Below are 20,370 nucleotides of genomic sequence, written 5' to 3' on the forward strand. Positions count from 1 at the left end.
ACGGTTGAACTAAGCTCATGAGGCATTTGTGATATATTCTTCAAGAAACAATGGGTATTATTTAATTAATTTATAAGTCCAAAAGTGGATATAACAGCTGTAGATTGCACCTTCAGCCACACTGGTCATGGGAAGTACAATTCTCAGAGGTAGCAGTTGTCAGAGCCACAGCTATTTTCCACATTGACTGGAGTGATTTGAAACGAGAGGCACTTTTCCTCAGGTTGTGCCGAGTGCCGTGGCATGGATCCTTTAATTAGAGGACAACCAAAACACTACATTTTCTCCCACATTGATTCTTTCATTTACATGAAAACAGCCAGACAAACATACACATGACACCACATGAAAAGCACCAACCATCATCAACAACCCAAAGCCACGGTGACTACTGCGTGGCAACAATCATATGAATTCTGCAGACCATGTATAAAGTGGTTTTCACCAACGTTTTTAGTTATCATACATAAGCATATCCTATTAAAAACACAATCATCAACTTAATTGAAACAATAAATGTACAAACAGGTTAAAACAGATATAGTAAATACTATATTTGCCATAAAAAAAAATAACAATTTATAGTTAATTCTCAAAGGTCCCACAAATACTTATGCCCCGGCATGCAAACAAAAAGCAGAGACGTCGCTGTGGTTGTCAATGATTATTACGTTGGCCATGTAGGAGGCAATATAATATCATAAACATGGAAGTTTATACAAAATTACACAGAAGCCTTCATCGTTAGTTAATATGACATTTCCAACACCTAGATTATATTGGCTGACACCTGTATAATCTCAATTTATCTCGGGGGGCTTCTTTATCACAGAGTTTCAATTTCTAATGGGTCGTTCCAGATCACGTAATGATATGAAAACTGGCCAAATAGTATCTCCACATTACTGGGAGGAAAGGCGCTATTGCATAATGATATAAATCAATGACAGGAAATGGGAAAAGAAGATTCATAAATCTAAACATTTATATTGTGTTTGTAAACCATGTGTTGCAGATATTGCTTGCCCATTGACATGGCTAATGGAAATTCAAATTGTCCATGTTGCTTAGTTTAAAGAAAATCTTCCTGTTTCTAAACTACCAAAAGTGTGTCAGGTCAAGCAACAGAGAAGATGACATAATGCAAATGTATATATAAATCACAATAGAGAACATCGAGGCCATCTTTAACAACATCTCCCATTAACCTTTAAAGAAAAGAGAAATGGAGAGACTTGTGCAAACTCCAAGTATTTCAATCAAATGTTTTAACACTCCCCCTTCAAAAAGGTACATACAGTACCATTACACACAGTACCACTGTCGTTGGGAAGTAATAGGACTATGGTCAAAGACAGTGGTTCCCAACCAGGGATACTACCTACAGGGGGTACTTGAGAAGATCCATGAGACCATAGGCATTCTGGAAAAATATACATGGGGTACTTCAGGGGTACTCTGGGCAGAGAAAAATTCAGTTGATGGTACAGTAACCGAAAAAGGTTGGGAACCACTGGTCTAAGACGTAAATACTGTTTGAAATGTGATATCAGTGTGGTAAAGATAACTTTGAAGCTGCTAAGTGATGCAGTTTTCAGACTCCAGTCTTCTCTGACCTATTGGGAACAAAGGTTATGTACTGTCTCTGGAGCAGTTGACTATAACCCTCAACAGAGATGATGAAGTATGACATATGAACATCAGGGCAGCTAAGTACCACTTTATCCAGCAGAGGTCACAAGAAGTGTTATATTACAAAAAGAAAATGAACACTGCAAATAAAAAAAGGTTTCCAGGCTCCCTTCAGGAGGAATCAGGCTGGGGGGGGGGGGGGGGGGGGGGGACTTGGCAAGAGAGGGCCATCCAAAGAAAAGGGGAATATGAACAAGCTGGGTAGGACAGAGGAATTGGTACAGGTGGGTAGAACAGAGGAATTGGTACAGGTGGGTAGGACAGAGGAATTGGTACAGGTGGGTAGGACAGAGGAATTGGTACAGGTGGGTAGGACAGAGGAATTGGTACAGGTGGGTAGGACAGAGGAATTGGTACAGGTGAAGGCCTAGGACTTGAGATGAGGTTCTCATGACGTGCTCCGCTTGGTTCTGGAATGCTGGATTAGCCACTGTAGTGTGATATCTGGAGGTGAAATAACAGGTGTTTAAATGTCATGAAATACACAGGAAAACTAAAGGTGACATTTTCTGTGATATAAGCTAGAACAAGTCAGAGACGTCAGATGCTTACCGATGTTGTCCTTTTCCTTGCAAGAGATGGAGTAACAGCAGATCTCTCTGTCTTGGATGGCCGAGAGGTTCCTGTGGACCACAGAGGAGACATGAGCATCACAGACAGAGAGAGAGAGACACACAGACAGCAACAGAGAGAGAGACAGAGACGCAGATTCTTACATTCTCTCAATCAGCTCCTTCTCATCAAGCGCCCCAGGAAGATCCCTCTTATTCCCCAAGACAAGAACCTGTGAGGGGGAAACAATATTAGTATTGAATCTTTCTTTAGACACCACAGTGTGTTTTTCAAGGGAGCCCTGCAATGACAAGACCAAGCAGGAGCATAGAAAACACAGGAACGTTGGACAAAGTCCAGTAGTAGACCTACTGTAGCTACTGGATCAGATAGCACTGTATGGGGGTACTCACAGGAATACCCTGGAGCTGGGGCTTGTCCAACAAGTTGTGTAGTTCATTCTTAGACGCCTCTGTCTTTTCTGGGTCTGCTGCATCAACCATGTACCTTAAAAATGATACGGTTTCAAAAGTTACAATAAATATCCTTATTTGAAATAAGCTACCAATATAACTGACCACACCCTGCACAAGGGGATAGGAGGGTGCTGTTACTCACACAATGGCACTGACTCCTCTGCAGTATCGCTCCCACATGCTCCTGAATCGAGGCTGACCGCCGATATCCCACAGCTAAGGAGGATGAGATCAGAACATCAAGACAGCATTGACACTGCGTAGCTAATCAGTTTTCAACCTTTCACAATTAATACAATTGTTAAAGTGGGTCACAGTCAATCACAGGGACCATCCAAGATCACCCCTTCCACTTCATACTACTCCCTCTGTAGCAAACGAGAAATGAATCAAGAGATGACCATGAAGTGGCCTGACCTCTAACCTGGCAGTATACTGACCTTGATGGTGACATTTCCCTTGGTGATCTTCCTCATGTTGAAGCCCACCGTGGGAATCATGTCTTCGCTGAACTGGCCCGACTGCAAGCAAGGGGAAAGAATAAAGGTGGGTTATATTTTAAGTTATGTTCAAATCATCTGGGCCCAGTTTTTCAAAAGTTATCTCAGATAGGATTAATTCATAGAAAGAATAGAACAGTTGATTTATTGACTTGAATGGGGACTCCTGTTCTATGAATTACATTTCTATGAATTTAATAGTATTCGATAGCCAACTTCTTAAAAAAACTGGGGCCTGGCAGCTAGCTATGGTTAATAAAATATTACTGAAATATGGTAATGTTGCTCATAAAACTGTTATGCTAGTCAATCAGGAAAGAGAGAAGACACAGACAAGATTGAATGCACATCAAGTGAACTGAATGAATACACCTGATTGTCTTGACTAGACAGATGTGATGATGGACTAACGTTATACTGCTACATGCCTCATGTGCATGTTGTCGTTAGCTAACCAAACTAGCTAGGGTCATCATCACCGCCCGAGCATGTCTGGGACCACACAGAGCCAGCTAGTTTACCAGCTAGCTACCTAGCTAAACTAGCTAGCTATAGTATCGTTACAAAATACCAGGTTACAGAAACACGATTGAAACATAGAACATGGTTATGATAGAAGTTAGCTAACTAGCTGCTTAGCTAACAAAACTGGCATTGGCAAACATATCGACCTGTTTAGCAACAATGGACAACGTCAGATGACTAGAGATTAACCGTACCGCGATCACGTTAACGAAGGTTGTCTTGCCCGAATACTGGAGTCCCACCAATGTTAACTCCATCTCCTCCTTCCAAAACAGTGCTTTGAACCAGTCAAGGAGCTTGTTTATCAATGCGATCATCGTGGGCGCGTTGTGACTGCACTGCTAGTGGAACTGGAGCTTGCTAGCCTGCTAGCTAGCTGTAACGTTAGCTACAAGTTGTCTAGCTTGCAGTGACAACACAGGGTACAGGACGTATTACTAACGGTCGAATAACGTGTCTATCATGAATATTCGCTAAACAATCTGTTTTGTGCGCAAGTATTGGCACTATTATTTTGGGTAAGTTGTAGTTATCTGCCTTGTTTACTTCGCCTCCTTCCTCCCTGGTTGTCTTTTCCTGCCTGACAAGGGTCGTCACTGGTTACTACAGCCACAAAGTCATAAACCCTGCCCATTTATACAATTTATGTTCTTAACATGTGATTTTAAGCCTAGCCTTAACCATAACCATAACCTTAACCACATGCTAACCGTACGCCTAAACTAAAATTAAGACCAAAAAGCCCATTTTTGTTTTCATTATTGTTTTTCGATATAGACAATTTTGAGTTTGTGGCTGTGGTAACTAGTGGAAACCTTGTTAAGGATTGTTCTTCCTCAATGGGTGGGGTTTCAGAGTCACATCAGCGTCTCGTCAGCAACACTAAAAAAGTACTTCTGGTCACGCGATTTCGGATTATTTTCAAAACAAAAGTCCCCCACGTGTCTCAATATCAAATCAAATGTTATTTGTCACGTGCTGAATACAACAGGTGTAGGTAGACCTTACAGTGAAATGCTTACAAGCCCTTAACCAACAATGCAGTTTTAAGAAAAATAAGAGTTAAGAAAATATTTACTAAATAAACTGAAGTAAAAATTACATTTACGTTTACATTTAAGTCATTTAGCAGACGCTCTTATCCAGAGCGACTTACAAATAATCAGCAACAATAAAATAACAATAACGAGGCTATATATATGAGGTACCAGTAGCGAGTCAATGTGTGGGGGTACAGGTTAGTTGAGGTAATTGAGGTAATATGTACATGTAGTTAGGGGTAAAGTGACTGTGCATTGATAATAAACAGAGTAGCAGCAGTGTAAAAAAGTGGGAGTTAATGCAAATAGTCTGGGTAGCCATTTGATTAGCTGTTCAGCAGTCTTATGGCTTGGGGGTAGAAGCTGTTACGAAGCCGTGTGGTAGCAAAGAGAACAGTCTATGACCAGGGTGGCTGGAGTCTTTGGCAATTTCTAGGGCCTTCCTCTGACACTGCCTAGTATAGAGGTCCTGGATGGCAGGAAGCTTGGCCCCAGTGATGTACTGGGCCGTACGCACTACCCTCTGTAGCGCCTTGCGGTCGGAGGCCGAGCAGTTGCCACACCAGGCGGTGGTGCAACCAGTCAGGATGCTCTCGATGTTGCAGCTGTATACATTTTGGAGGATCTGAGGGCCCATGCCAAATCTTTTTAGTTTCCTGAGGGGGAATAGGCATTGTTGTGGCCTCTTCACGACTGTCTTGGTGTGTTTGGACCATAATAGTTTGTGGGTGATGTGGACACCAAGGAACTTGAAGCTCTCAACCTGCTCAACTACAGCCCCGTCGTTGAGAATGGGGGGCGTGCTCAGCCCTCCTTTTCCTTTAGTCCACAATCATATCCTTTGTCTTGATCACATTGCGAGAGAGGTTGTTGTCCTGGCACCACACTGCCAGGTCTCTGACCTCTCTGACCTGTCTCGATCATTGTCAGTGATCAGGTCTACCACTGTTATCCTGTATATATTCATGATATATGACAAATAATTGTCTAAACATTACCAATGATTCACATTTGTTCATATTTAAGTGAAATTTGCATGAAATGTTCCAAAGTGAATCACTGTACAAGCAGTACATATTGGTTGATAGAGCAACATTGTTTCTGGGTGCGGCAGTAAAATTATTGTATGGAATACTCAGTAGGGTCTGCAGAATGTATATATATGATGTCATTTTCATGGAGCTCTGAATACAATGCAAATCACATGCAAATCACAGTCTATAGAATACATATTGGCTTATTGAGGAAAGACTATTAGGACAGCAACACTCTGTATAATTCAGAGCTTCATGAAATGACACCACATTCTACAGATCCTACTTAGTACTCCCAACCCCACTTTTACATCGGCACATAGGATCTTTTTTTCTTCTCTATAACGCAATATGTAATTTATAGGCCAACGGTGTATTGCATTGGGAGCAATGGAATGAGTGGTGTAGAAAGGGCTGCTGGGTATTTAGACCACAGTCAGAAATAACACCATATACTGTATATAGACTCTAGTGCTAGATCAATAGGGTCTGTACAATATATTTACTTAAGATCCAGCCATTTCTCAATGTGTTCCATCGTATAATATTATTTATCACATATAAAGAAGCAATTATCTTTAGTTTAGATTTATGTAGTTATAATTTTGTAACACTATTTTAACATAATGCGCTCTGCAAAGCTGCACAAATTATTGATTTACTGCAGACTTTTATTTTGAAGACAAAATCGGAAAACCGGAAGTCTCGATGTTGCTGCCGGGACTCTAATGTTGCTGCCATGATGCTAAATCAGAAACACCAAGTGAGAGAGGCGCTCGATAAAGAGGGACTCTCCGCAAAATGATGATCTCAATTCACGACACTTGCCCTCTGCTGGAGAGAAGGGGATCGTCACCGTAGCTCTTCTGTATTTCACTTTCTGTTTTACATATTAACATTTACTGATCAATTCTATTTTACATATAAATATGTATTTATTAATCAATTAGCAAATCAACCTGGAACCTAGAAAAACAAGAAATTATAACCTCTTCTAAGTGACCCCAAACTTTTGAACGGTGGTGTATTTATTTTGTCTACAGAATGTCAAGTAGACTGCAATGAATTAAAGCCAAGGGCATAACATATTTATTATCAGGGTAGCAAATATGGACAAAATCATTATTCATGAATTTCAATACAACTCCAACCAGTCCCATGCGCCCATAAAAATACTACAATAACTGTCACAGTTGTCATAAGGAGAAGCGGACCAAAGTGCAGCGTGTGTGTTGTTCCACATTTTATTTTCACTGTGAAACTATGCAATACATACACATAAACCAAAGAACAACAAAAACGTGACGCAGAGGTGAAACATACACTCACTCAAAAACAATCTCCCACAAACCCAGGTGGGAAAAACACCCACTTAAGTATGATCTCCAATTAGAGACAACAATGACCAGCTGCCTCTAAATTGGAGATCATCCCAAACAAAAACCCAACATAGAAATACAAAACTAGAACATAACAACATAGAAAAACGAAACTACAAAAACCCCCCTGTCACGCCCTGACCTACTCTACCATAGAAAATAACAGCTTTCTATGGTCAGGACGTGACACAATAACTGTCACAGTCAAGGGGATGAGATTGCCACAGACAGCACATGAGCAGAGTTCCAGAAGCTTGTTCTCCCATGCAGAAAGATAGAATTCCAGAATCTTGTTCTGCCATACAGAAAGACAGAATTCCAGAATCTTGTTCTCCCATGCAGAAAGACAGAATTCCAGAATCTTGTTCTCCCATATAGAAAGACAGAATTCCAGAATCGTGTTCTCCCATACAGAAAGACAGAGTTCCAGAATCTTGTTCTCCCATACAGAAAGACGGAATTCCAGAATCTTGTTCTCCCATGCAGAAAGACAGAATTCCAGAATCTTGTTATCCCATACAGAAAGACAGAATTACAGAAGCTTGTTCTCCCATACAGAAAGACAGAATTACAGAAGCTTGTTCTCCCATACAGAAAGACAGAATTCCAGAAGCTTGTTCTCCCATACAGAAAGACAGAATTCCAGAATCTTGTTCTCCCATACAGAAAGACAGAATTCCAGAATCTTGTTCTCCCATACAGAAAGACAGAATTCCAGAATCTTGTTCTCCCATGCAGAAAGACAGAGTTTCAGAAGCTTGTTCTCCCATACAGAAAGACAGAGCTTCAGCTGGGCTTTCTCTGTCACCGCGTTTCTCCTGTAGTACTGCCGGTCTGGACAGGGACAGGGACAGGGCTCTCTGAGCCACAGTCTGTGTTCACCAGCTGTCGGCTGTACTGGGCCAGGGTGAGGTACAGGAACTGGTACTGCTCACTGGTCTGTATCATACCACCCCTGACAACACAATCAATCAATCAATCAATCAATCAATCAATCAATCACATTTATTTTATAAAGCCTTTTTTACATCAGCAGTTGTCACAAAGCGCTTTACAGATACCCAGCATAAAACCCCAAAGAGTAACACAGAGCGGCAGAGACTGAAGGAGCAGCATCCTTCAGGGCAGCATCTAAGATCCCTATGACTACAGCACCTTTTAAACAACTCAAGACAAATTTCAAATGCATTGTTTGAAGCAAGGTGCTCACTTGATAGTTTACTTGATAGAAACAGAGTTTGGTTGAAACGTGCTTGGCACTTCACTACCAGCAGCAGGGCAGCAGCAGGGCAGTGTGTAGTATTTAGTACCTGTCGAGGCGTAGCTTGCAGACGATTCCAAGCACGTCAGCCTTACTGGTGTGTTTTAACTGCAGGCATCCAATGCTGCTGGCGATGAAACAACCTGTTCTCCCAATCCCTGCACTGTGATGGAGAGCATATGACAAATTAAGTCAAATAGAGTCACAGCATAAAAGCACTGTCTGACCCTAACCTCCTGGCAACTTTTTCTACTATTCAGCCCTTTTTAAAATGTGAAAGGAACGTGAAGGCAGCCTACACAGGGGCCTTTGTTATAAACACACAGACAGAGAAACGTGATGGAGACATTAGAAATCCAAAGAGTCTCCAGAAAACGGTCCTAAATTAGCAGAGCAGAAATTTGACGAACTGACTTGTTGGAAAGGACATGTATCTATTCTCCAGTCTCTGCTACAGTATTTGCCTGCAATACACAGTCCACATACAGTACATACACGTATTGAACACAACACTAAATTAATTCCATAGCATTCACCTTTGTCGTCAGTAAGTGAACTCAAGCTAGTCACAGTAAATCATTATTGTAAGAATTTAATTCTGACATGGTATGTGAAATGGAGCCTCCCTTAAGTGTCATAACATAGACTACTTTACCAAAAGTATGTGGACACCTGCTCGTCGAACATCTTATTCCAAAATCATGGGCATTAATATGGAGTTGGTCCCCCACTTTGCTGATATAACAGCCTCCAATCTTCTGGGAAGGCTTTCCACCAGATGTTGGAACATTGCTGTGGGGACTTGCTTCCATTCAGGCACAAGTGCATTAGTGAGGTCGGGCGCTGATGTTGGGAAATTAGGCCTGGCTCGCAATCGGCATTGTAATTCATCCCAAAGGGGATCAATTGGGTTGAGGACAAGGCTCTGTGCAGGCCAGTCAAGTTCTTCCACACTGACCTCAACAAACCATTTCTGTATGGACCTCGCTTTGTGCACGGGGGTATTGTTATGTTGAAACAGGGAAGGGCCTTCCCCAAACTGTTGCCACAAAGTTGGAAGCACAGAATAATCTTGAATGTCATTGTATGCTGTAGAGTTAATATTTCCCTTCACTGGAACTAAGGGGCCTAGCCCGAACCATGAAAAACAGCACCAGACCATTATTCCTCCTCCACCAAACTTTACAGTTGGCACTATGCATTGGGGCAGGTAGCATTCTCCTGGCATCCGTTAAACCCAGATTTGTCCGTCGGACTGCCAGGTGGTGAAGCGTGATTTATCACTCCAGAGAACGCGTTTCCACTGCTCCAGAGTCCAATGGTGGCAAGTTTTACACCACTCCAGCCGATGTTTGGCATTGCACATGGTGATCTTAGGCTTGTGTGCGGCTGCTCGGCCATGGACACCCACTTCATGAATCTCCCAACGAACAGCTCTTGTGCTGACATTGCTTCCAGAGGCAGTTTGGAACTCGGTAGTGAGTGTTGCAACCGAGGACAGACGATTTTTACGTGCTACGTGATTCCGCACTCCCATTCTGTGAGCTTGTGTCCTACCACTTCGGCACAGAGCCGTTGTTGCTCCTAGATGTTTCCACTTCACAATAACAGCACTTACAGTTGACCAGGGCAGCTCTAGCACGTCAGACATTTTACAAACTGATTTGTTGGAAAGGTAGCATCCTATGACGATGCCACATTGAAAGTCATTGAGCTCTTCAGTAAGGCCATTCTAGTGCCAGTGTTTGTCTATGGAGATTGCAAGGCGGTTTGCTCGATTTTATACACCTGTCAGCAACGGGTGTGGCTGAAATAGCTGAATCCACTAAGGGTGTCCACATACTTTTGTATATATACTGTATAAACACACTGGAAGCGAGAACCGTTCAATTAGCCTAGGACTATTTTCTTATCAAGGACATTCTATAACATATGCCAATGTTAGTTCTCTCACATTTATCAAAGTGAAAGTTAATGACAGCTCGTGTTAAGGGTTGTGTTAATGAGAGCCAGTGTTAAGGGTTGTTTTAGTGTGGACCTGCAATGGACGATGGTGGTTCCTAGGCTGGGGTGGGACTGCCTGTGTTCCTCCACGTCCGCCACCAGTCTGAGCAGAGGCCCAGTGCAGTCTGGAGTCTGGTGGTCTGGCCATGTAGAGTACCAGTAGTGCCTCACCTGCCTGCTCTCTGAGCCCACCTGTAGGACACATTGTTGTTTGTAAGTTAACTGCTTCATTAATTCATCATCCATCCCTACATCCATCCATCCATCCATTCATTCATTCATTCATTCATTCATTCATTCATCCATCCATCCCTACATCCATCCATCCCTACATTCATCCTTCCATCCATCCATCCATCCATCCACCCATCCATCCCTTCATTCATTCATTCATTCATTCATTCATTCATTCATTCATTCATTTATCAATCCATCCATCCATCCCTACATCCATGAATCCATCCATTCATCCATTCATTCATTCATTCATTCTTCCATCCCTTCATTCATTCAGAAGTGTTGAAGTTCTGAAACTGGTGTAACCCAGAGCTTTGACTGGCATTATGAGATGTTCAGACAACAATAACCTAATTTCTCACCTGAATAATTATGTCTCGAATTGTGTAGCTGTCACATTCTTTCACAATGGCCACTCGGAGCTCAAATCTGCCATAGCTGCCCTCCTTCTCTGGCCAGTAAAGCTCACACTTCTGAAACACAGAACACACTTTCTGTAGACTTCAGACATGAACCAAAGTCTCTTACAAGGATTTTATAAACCATCTCTGCTTTACCACCAATGGGTCTGTCAAAGGAAACCCTTTAGGAGATTAGAGTTTATTGACACACCTGTGCATCAATCTAAGTAACATAATAAAAAAGTCCCCATCAAAATCTATCAGTTTAAGCTAGAGATATCTTTTCACATGGGCTGTGCGTCTCAATCCACTGCATCCGCCTATGTCGGCCTTCCACATCTGCGTTGGAAGGTGATTGAGCTACAGCAGTGTTTGTCAGACCATGAGACATCCTGAAAATCGGTCATCTCGTGAAAACGTCCATGCAAATTAATAGGACCACTTTACAGAAAGATAAGACTCTCACAAACCTTATTCCTTTGTCACGCCCTGACCTGAGAGAACCTTTTTTATGTCTCTATTTAGGTGTGATTTTTTTCTATGCTTTGTATTTCTTTGTTTTGGCCTGGTATGGCTCTCAATCAGGGACAGCTGTACATCGTTGTCGCTGACTGGGAGTCATACTTAGGCAGCCTGTTTTCCTTTGGTGTTTGTGGGTAGTTATTTTCTGTTTTGTACATTTTGTGACCGGCCAGAACTGTTGGCTGTCGTTCATTTTCTTGTTTGTTTGAAGTGTTTCTTATTATTAAATCATTAATATGAACACTCACCACGCTGCGCTTTGGTCCCCTTCTTCTACAGACGACAAGCGTTACATCCTTATGATACATATTTTAACTGTCTTTGTTGGCATTTATTGATGTGTTATTCAACGTGTTTCTATGGGCTTTAGTAGGAAAGGCCAAATTCAATATTTTATCCCCCAAAAAATGTATATATATACAGTTGAAGTCGGAGATTATACACTTAGGTTGGAGTCATTAAAACTCATTTTTCAACCACTCCACAAATTTTCTGTTAACAAACTATAGATTTGGCAAGTCGGTTAGGACATCTACTTTGTGCATGACACAAGTAATTTTTCAAACAATTGTTTACAGACAGATTATTTAATTTATAATTCACTGTATCACAATTCCAGTGGGTCAGAAGTTTACATACGCTAAGTTGACTGTGCCTTTAAACAGCTTGGAAAATTACAGAAAATTATGTCATGGCTTTAGAAGCTTCTGATAGGCTAATTGACATCATTTGAGTCAATTGGAGGTGTACCTGTGGATGTATTTCAAGGACTACCTTTAAACTCAGTCAGATTAAATGTCAGGAATTGCAAAGAGGCATGTTAGCTTAAAATAAAGTGGTGATCCTAACTGACTTAAGACAGGTAAATTGTTACTCAGATTAAATGTCAGGAATTGTGAAAAACTGAATTTAAATGTATTTGGCTAAGGTGTATGTAAACTTCTGACTTCAACTATATATATATATATATATAAGGGGGGGGTGTTCTACTAAGCTAAAATATGGAATTCTTTTAACAACCTTAAAACAATTCCACATGTTAGCTAATTTTAAGCTAACATGCCTCTTTGCTTGACATCATGGGAAAATCTAAAGAAATCAGCCAAGACCTCAGAAATGAAATTGTTGACCTCCGCAAGTCTGGTTCATCCTTGGGAGCAATTTCCAAATGCCTGAAGGTACCACGTTCATCTGCACAAACAATAGTACACAAGTATAAACACCATGGGACCACACAGCCGTCATACCGCTCAGGAAGGAGACGCGTTCTGTCTCCTAGAGATGAACGTACTTTGGTGCAAAAAGTGCAAATCAATCACAGAACAACAGCAAAGGACCTTGTGAAGTTGCTGGAGGAAACAGGTACAAAAGTATCTATATCCACAGTAAAACGAGTCCTATATCGACATAACCTGAAAGGCAGCTCAGCAAGGAAGAAGCCACTGCTCCAAAACCGCCATAAAAAAGCCAGACTACGGTTTGCAACTGCACATGGGGACAAAGATTGTACTTTTTGGAGAAATGTCCTCTGTTCTGATGAAACAAAAATAGAACTGTTTGGCCATAATGACCATCGTTATGCTTGGAGGAAAAAAGGGAATGCTTGCAAGCCGAAGAACACCATCCCAACCGTGAAGCACGGGGGTGGCAGCATCATGTTGTGGGTGTGCTTTGCTGCAGGAGGGACTGGTGCACTTCACAAAATAGATGCCATCATGAGGATGGAAAATTATGTGGCTATATTGAAGCAACATCTCAAGACATCCGTCAGGAAGTTAAAGCTTGGTCGCAAATTGGTCTTCCAAATGGGCAATTTACCCCAAGCATACTTCCAAAGTTGTGGCAAAATGGCTTAAGGACAACAAAGTCAAGGTATTGGAGTGGCCATCACAAAGCCCTGACCTCAATCCTATAGAAAATCTGTGGGCAGAACTGAAAAGGCGTGTGTGAGCAAGGAGGCCTACAAACCTGACTCAGTTACACCAGCTCTGTCAGGTGGAATGGGCCAAAATTCACCCAACTTATAGTGGGAAGCTTATGGAAGGCTACCCGAAACGTTTGACCCAAGTTAAACCATTTGAAGGCAATGCTACCAAATACTAATTGACTGTATGTAAACTTCTGACCCACTGGGAATGTGATGAAAGTAATAAAAGCTGAAATAAATCATTCTCTCTACTATTATTCTGACATTTCACATTCTTAAAATAAAGTGGTGATCCTAACTGACTTAAGACAGGTAATTGTTACTCAGATTAAATGTCAGGAATTGTGAAAAACTGAATTTAAATGTATTTGGCTAAGGTGTATGTAAACTTCTGACTTCAACTGTATATATATATATATATATATATATATATATATATATATATATATATATATATATAAGGGGGGGTGTTCTACTAAGCTAAAATATGGAATTGTTTTAACAACCTTAAAACAATTCCACATGTTAGCTTAGTAGACCCCCGCCCCCCCCCCCCACACACACACAACGGCATAGACTTTTAGAGGTTAGGAGAGAAATGGAAGCAGGATGGGATTTCACCTCCTTCTTCTCCTTCAGCTTGGTGATCATGACAATGGTGGTGGATCTCTCCTGCCACACCATTTCCCAGAAGTCATGCACGGTGTTGAGCATGGGGCCCTGGGTGGCGATGTAGGTGCTAGGTGCACCGTTGTAACCCTGTGTGGGCGACAGCAAGATATGGGGCTGTGTCATTTCCACTTTGACTTCCTGTGGGTTTCCTTGGTTGACATCACGATACACCCACGTAAACCAACTGTATCACTCTCCACATCCTTAACATCCTCTGTGCAATGCGTATGCTATACTTTCACACAACCTTTAATATACATTTCTATGACCTTTTTGTATGACTTCATGTTCACCTACTTACACTTCTTCATCCCCATAAGGTCTAGAATGACTTTAAGTCTGCATAACTTAAATACAAATAAAAACCAATGACCCACTTAATTACAGGTGGTTCTAACCTTTATGTAGTTTGCGTTGATGTATCTCTCAGTCTCACCCGCCTCCTCTGCTGCGGGGTTCCTCAGACACACACGGGTCTCAGGATCTGGTTAAACATGATTATAGTTTATACATTGGTTATTATATTGTCTGGGTGCCAGTGTGTTTCAGCATTTATCAACTTATGCTTATCAATTTTACCTAGTCACTCACTTGGCAGTATGGTCTTGTATCTGTCTTTTAAAGCCCGTCCTGGAATATCCAGCTCTGAAGGGTTCACAAAGTTTGTAGGAATTTTCTGTTGGAAAGAACGGACAGGCTTATGGTCCAGATTCAACTTGATCCTGCATGCAGTCAAATGTCTGCACATAGTAACAGTTACAGTAGATACCGACCTGGTACTCTGAGTTCAGCCTGCTGGTCTCTTCAGCTGCCTCCTGCAGCTGAGAGGGGGTCAGAGGGCGTGTTGAGGTCCTCAGCAGGTGGAGGATGGTCTCTCTGGGAGTGGAGATGGAGCATAGGGTCTCCACTGCTTCCAGAGTGAGACTGCTCACTCCCAGCACCAGGGACACATTGGAACCCCGTCTGAGGATGATTGGCACCACAGAGAGGACAAAACGATCAGGGACTCTATTTGCATTTACGTAATGTATCACTTATAGTTTATCATAAAATATGTTTTGATTTGTTTAACACTTTTTTGGTTACTGCATGATTCCATACGTGTTATTTCATAGTTTTGATTTCTTCACTATTATTCTATAATGTAAAAAAATGTAAAAATAAAGAAAAACCCTTGAATGAGTAGGTGTGTCCAAACTTTTGACTGGTACTGTAGTTTATCATGGCCATGATGACGGTACTGTGAGTTGAATATCATGGATGTGTTTACCTCTCCTGGAGCCGGACTGTTCTGCGAGGGGCTGTGGCAGCAGGGCAGGAGCCTGACTGGTCTTCGTCCACAGGGTGTGATGATGATGATGATGACGATGTGGATTCTACTAACTCACTCATGGTGCTGTGTTGAATTACTGGTTGAATTGAGTGAAAACAATCCCAAGAGAGAGAGAGAGAGAGAGAGAAAGAGAGAGAGAGAGACAGAGAGACAGAGAGGGAGGAGAGAGAGAGACAGAAAGAGAGGGAGAGAGAGAGGGGGGGAGGGAGGGAGGGAGGGAGGGAGGGAGGGAGAGAGAGAGGGGGAGGGGGAGAGAGAGAAAGAGGGGGAGGGAGAGAGAGAGAGGGAGGGAGACAGAAAGAGAGGGAGGGAGGGAGGGAGGGAGGGAGGGAGGGAGGGAGGAAGGGAGAGGGGGAGGGAGGGTGAGATGGAGAAGAATAAAGCAAGGGAGTGGGAGAGAGTGGGAGAGAGGGAAAGAGGGAGAGAGGGAGAGAGATCACATTATTTCCTTATTATGCCTACACAGTGAACACACCACAACAGTAATTAAATTCAGATGGAATTTAAAATATTTCACCCTACTTGTCAACTCTTCTTGTCAAAAGAACAGCAGTTAATGAAAGATCTCACATCCCCTGAAACGGACATTCACAACACATGACACGCAGTAGAGAAACACCATTGACTAAACATTTTTTTTCAGATCATCAGACATAGTTTCTCTCCTTTGTTGCCTGATTGTCGCTAAACTAGGATCTATCCATACCTGAATCCTGGTCTGTCAATATGTCAGAGTAATCCTAAGCCAAATGAAATGTCTGCCATTGACATGAACCAACCACAGTGAGAAACAGAAAGAGAGAGAGAGGGAGAGAGAGAGAGAGTAACACAGTGGGAAGTAGAGAGTGAACAGGCACAGACATGCAGTCTTTTTGACACAGTGACTCAGTATGTTAGTAGCTAGCCTCTTCTTTGGCTTCAGGTGCACATGTCTAAACGTGAGAGTGGATCAATCACTGAGAAGTTCCTGGAGGGAAAAGAAGGGGGAGAATATTGTAAAGCTGGTGTTGTAAAGCTGGGGTTTTTTTGCCAACAGGATGCATGTTGTTTTGGAATATGTTTGAATATGTACAGGCTCTCTTCTTTTCACTCTGTCAGTATTGTGGAGTAACTACAATGTTGTTGATCCATCCTCAGTTTTCTCCTATCACAGCCATTAAACTCTGTGACTGTTTTAAAGTCACCTTTGGCTCATAGCAACTGAGTCAGGAAGGACGGCTGTATCTTTGTAATGAATAACTTCACTTCAAAAGGAATATTCAATGTCTGCTTTTTTTTTACTCATCTACCAATAGATGACCTTCTTTGTGAGGCATTGGTCTTTGTGGTTGAATCTGTGTTTGAAATTCACTGCTCGACTGAGGGACCTTACAGATAATTGTACATGTGGGGTACAGAGATGAGGAAGTCATTCAACAATCATGTTAAACACTAGTATTGCAGTGAGTCCATGTAATTTATTATATGACTTGTTAAGCACATTTTCACTCCTGAACGTGTTTAGGCGTTGCCATAACAACGGAGTTGAATACTTATTGACTCAAGACATTTCATTTTTTCATTTTTCATTCATTTGTAAAAAAAAAAAAAATAATAATAATAATAATAATAATAATGAAAACACTATTCCACTTTGACATTATGGGGTGTTGTGTAAATTCAGGCTGTAATACAACAACATTTGGAAAAAGTCAAGGGGTGTAACTTTCTTAAGGCACTGTACTTATCTGAGAATATTTCTATTTCGTTTTTTGGTACATTATTTATTTCTGTCATACAATCCCGCTTCAAGGACTTCATCAGTAAATATACTATATGCAAACGTTTATGTTAGTATGACGAATAAATCATTGCATATTTGCAGCTGCATTGAGCCTGGAGTCACTGAGGAAGGACTCTACTGATTCACCTATTGGCAACAAGGCACTAAAGTAAAACTGCAAAAAATGTGGCAAAGCTACTAACTTTTTGTCCTGAATAGAAAGTGTTATGTTTGGGCCAAATCCAATACAACACATTACTGAGTACCACTCTCCATATGTTCAAGCATAGTGGTGGCTGCATCATGTTATGGGTATGTTTGTCATCGTTAAGGACTGGGGAGTTTTTCAGGATAAAAAAGAAATAGAATGGAGCTAAGCACAGGAAAAATTCAAGAGGAAAACCTGGATCAGTCTGCTTTCCACCAAAGACTGGGAGATGAAGTCACCTTTCAGCAGGACAATAACCTAAAACACAAGGCCAAATCTACACTGGAGTTGTTTACCAAGAAAACAGTTAATGTTCTTGAGTGGCTGAGTTACAGTTTTGACGTACAGGTAAATCTACTTGAAAATCTATTGCAAGACCTGAAAATACAAAGATCAATAAGGAATTTGACAGAGGTTTAAGAATTTTGAAAATAATAATGGACAAATGTTGCACAATCCAGGTGTGAAAAGCTCTTAGAGACTTGCTCAGAAAGACTCACAGCTGTAATCACTGCCAAAGGTGCTTCTACAATGTATTGACTCTTTCTAAATTTGCCAACATTTCTAAAAACATGTTTTCACTTTGTCATTATGGGGTATTGTGAGTAGATGGGTGAGAAAAAAACATCAACGTAATCAATTTTGAATTCAGGCTGTAACACAACAAAAGGATAATACTTTTTGAAGGCACTGTAAATAGCTTTCAAGTGTGATATGAGCTCAAAAGCATTTTCAAAGAAAATAGAAATAAACATTTAAAATATAAATAAAGACTTCAGTGAGTATTAGAATATTTAATGAGGAAGAGGTGATGTGTTTATTTATAGTTAAGCAATAAGGCCTGAGGGGCTGTGGTATGTGACCAATATACCACGGTTAAGGGCTGTTCTTAAGCACGATGCAACGCGGAGTGCCTGGATACAGCTCTTAGCCGTGGTATATTGGCCATATGCTCACCCCGTTATCATCCAGAAGGCGAGGTCAGTACAGGTGCATCAAAGCTGGCATCGAGAGACTGAAAAGCAGCTTCTATCTCAAGGCCATCAGACTGTTAAATAGCCATCAATAGCACATAGTGGGTGCTGACCTTTATACATAGGCTTGAAATCACTGGCCACTTTAATAAATGGAACACTAGTCACTTTAATAATGTCTACATATCTGGCATTACTCATCTCATATGTACAGTGAGGGAAAAAAGTATTTGATCCCCTGCTGATTTTGTACGTTTGCCCACTTACAACGAAATGATCAGTCTATAATTTTAATGGTAGGTTTATTTGAACAGTGAGAGACAGAATAATAACAAAAAAATCCAGAATAACGAATGTCAAAAATGTTATAAAATGATTTGCATTTTAATGAGGGAAATAAGTATTTGACCCCTCTGCAAAACATGACTTAGTACTTGGTATTTCTTTGCTCTTATTCTGTCTCTCACTGTTCAAATAAACCTACCATTAAAATTAAAGACTGATCATTTCTTTGTCAGTGGGCAAATGTACAAAATCAGCAGGGGATCAAATACTTTTTTCCCTCACTGTATATACTGTATTCTATACTATTCTACTGTATCTTAGTCTATGCTGCTCTGACATTGCTTGTCCATATATTGATATATTCTTAATTCCATTCCTTCACTTAGATTTGTGTGTATTGGGTATATGTTGTGTAATTGTTAGATATCACTTGTTAGATATTACTGCACTGTCAGAGCTAAAAGCACAAGCATTTCGCTACACTCACAAGAACATCTGCTAGTCACGTGTATGTGACCAATAACATTTGATTTGATTTGATTTGACATACCACAACCCCCCCCCAGGTGACTTATTTATATTATAAACTGGTTGTCAACATAATTAAAGCAGTACGAATTCATGTTTTGTCATACCTGTGATATGCGGTCTGATATACCACGGCTGCAGGCCAATCGGCATTCAGGGCTCGAACCACCCAGTTTCTAATTATTACATATAGCACAACAACAAAATATGGTAAGGAAGCACAGAACATAACCGTACGTCGCACTGTGATGACGGAAGCCTGAGCTGAAATAATGCATCAGCTGGGCTGAAGGTGCTGCCTCAGACTGACTAGCGAGTCTTCGTTGTTCATGGCGAAAAAGTGACGTTAATTCCAAGTGATATGATGACGGGGTAAATATTCTAACAAGCTGAAGACAATCTGTAGTTTATCTGCAGGCATACAGAACAGTATGCGTATGCCTTTTGGTTGTCACTATCACACTGTCAATGGCCCAGCAGGTAACTCACCAGCGCAAGGGGACTGCAATCCAAGTTGGCCCTCAGTTATCGCCTCTCTCCTTGTGTTCCTGTGTACTGTGTGGATGTGTGTTGGGCCAAGGTCTCAGTCCAGATGAGCCAGCAGCACAGACGCAGGCAGGTTTGACTCTTTACTGCTTGGCTTTAGGGAAGCTTATGAGACAATCATTTTTTCTTCCTTTTTTCTACCTCTCCACCGCTTCCTCTCTACCCACCCACTCATATTCTCATACCCTCATTTCCACACACGCACACGCACACGCACACGTACACGAACACGCACACGTACACGAACACACACAACATTCAAGGCTGCCTCACCCCTGCAGACTCAGTGCCACTGGCTTTGTGTAACCTCCAAGGAGAGCACACTAACCTCAAATGTGAATTTTAAGTTGGCTATTATTTTCTCTACAGCAACAAGGGACCAATGTCCACAATTACAACAATAAAACCATTGAGTGAATAATATATTATGTCAAATGTAAGAGTCCTATTGCAAGTATTTTCTCATTTCATCACAGTGTCTCCACAGTGCAAAAGTGAATAACAGTCGCTGT

At 41.4% G+C, this 20,370-nt stretch overlaps 2 protein-coding genes across 5 annotated transcripts; both read right to left on the reverse strand.

Moving 5' to 3' along the window:
* Positions 1–213: 213 nt before the first annotated feature.
* Positions 214–4,356, reverse strand: LOC115168620 (ADP-ribosylation factor-like protein 8A). Its single transcript, XM_029724070.1, has 7 exons — positions 3,940–4,356; positions 3,161–3,241; positions 2,863–2,936; positions 2,658–2,751; positions 2,409–2,476; positions 2,245–2,315; positions 214–2,136 (listed from the first exon to the last, which is right to left on the reverse strand). The coding sequence occupies exons 1-7, from the start codon at positions 4,060–4,062 to the stop codon at positions 2,081–2,083; spliced, it is 567 nt and encodes a 188-aa protein (XP_029579930.1). The 5' UTR covers positions 4,063–4,356; the 3' UTR covers positions 214–2,080.
* Positions 4,357–7,271: 2,915 nt separating this feature from the next.
* LOC115168612 (tyrosine-protein phosphatase non-receptor type 7) lies at positions 7,272–19,973 on the reverse strand. 4 transcript variants are annotated; one of them, XM_029724060.1, is made up of 11 exons: positions 19,802–19,973; positions 16,078–16,130; positions 15,493–15,631; positions 14,996–15,185; positions 14,814–14,898; positions 14,621–14,706; positions 14,172–14,309; positions 11,063–11,173; positions 10,498–10,655; positions 8,509–8,622; positions 7,272–8,153 (listed from the first exon to the last, which is right to left on the reverse strand). In XM_029724060.1, the coding sequence occupies exons 3-11, from the start codon at positions 15,612–15,614 to the stop codon at positions 8,003–8,005; spliced, it is 1,155 nt and encodes a 384-aa protein (XP_029579920.1). In that variant the 5' UTR covers positions 15,615–15,631; positions 16,078–16,130; positions 19,802–19,973; the 3' UTR covers positions 7,272–8,002. The 4 variants fall into 4 exon arrangements, with proteins under 4 accessions (XP_029579920.1, XP_029579919.1, XP_029579918.1 ...); XM_029724059.1 differs by lacking the exon at positions 19,802–19,973 and adding an exon at positions 16,262–16,497; XM_029724058.1 differs by lacking the exon at positions 16,078–16,130.
* Positions 19,974–20,370: the final 397 nt, after the last annotated feature.

The sequence above is a fragment of the Salmo trutta genome, chromosome 30, assembly GCF_901001165.1.
Source record: "Salmo trutta chromosome 30, fSalTru1.1, whole genome shotgun sequence".
Taxonomy (NCBI): domain Eukaryota; kingdom Metazoa; phylum Chordata; class Actinopteri; order Salmoniformes; family Salmonidae; genus Salmo; species Salmo trutta.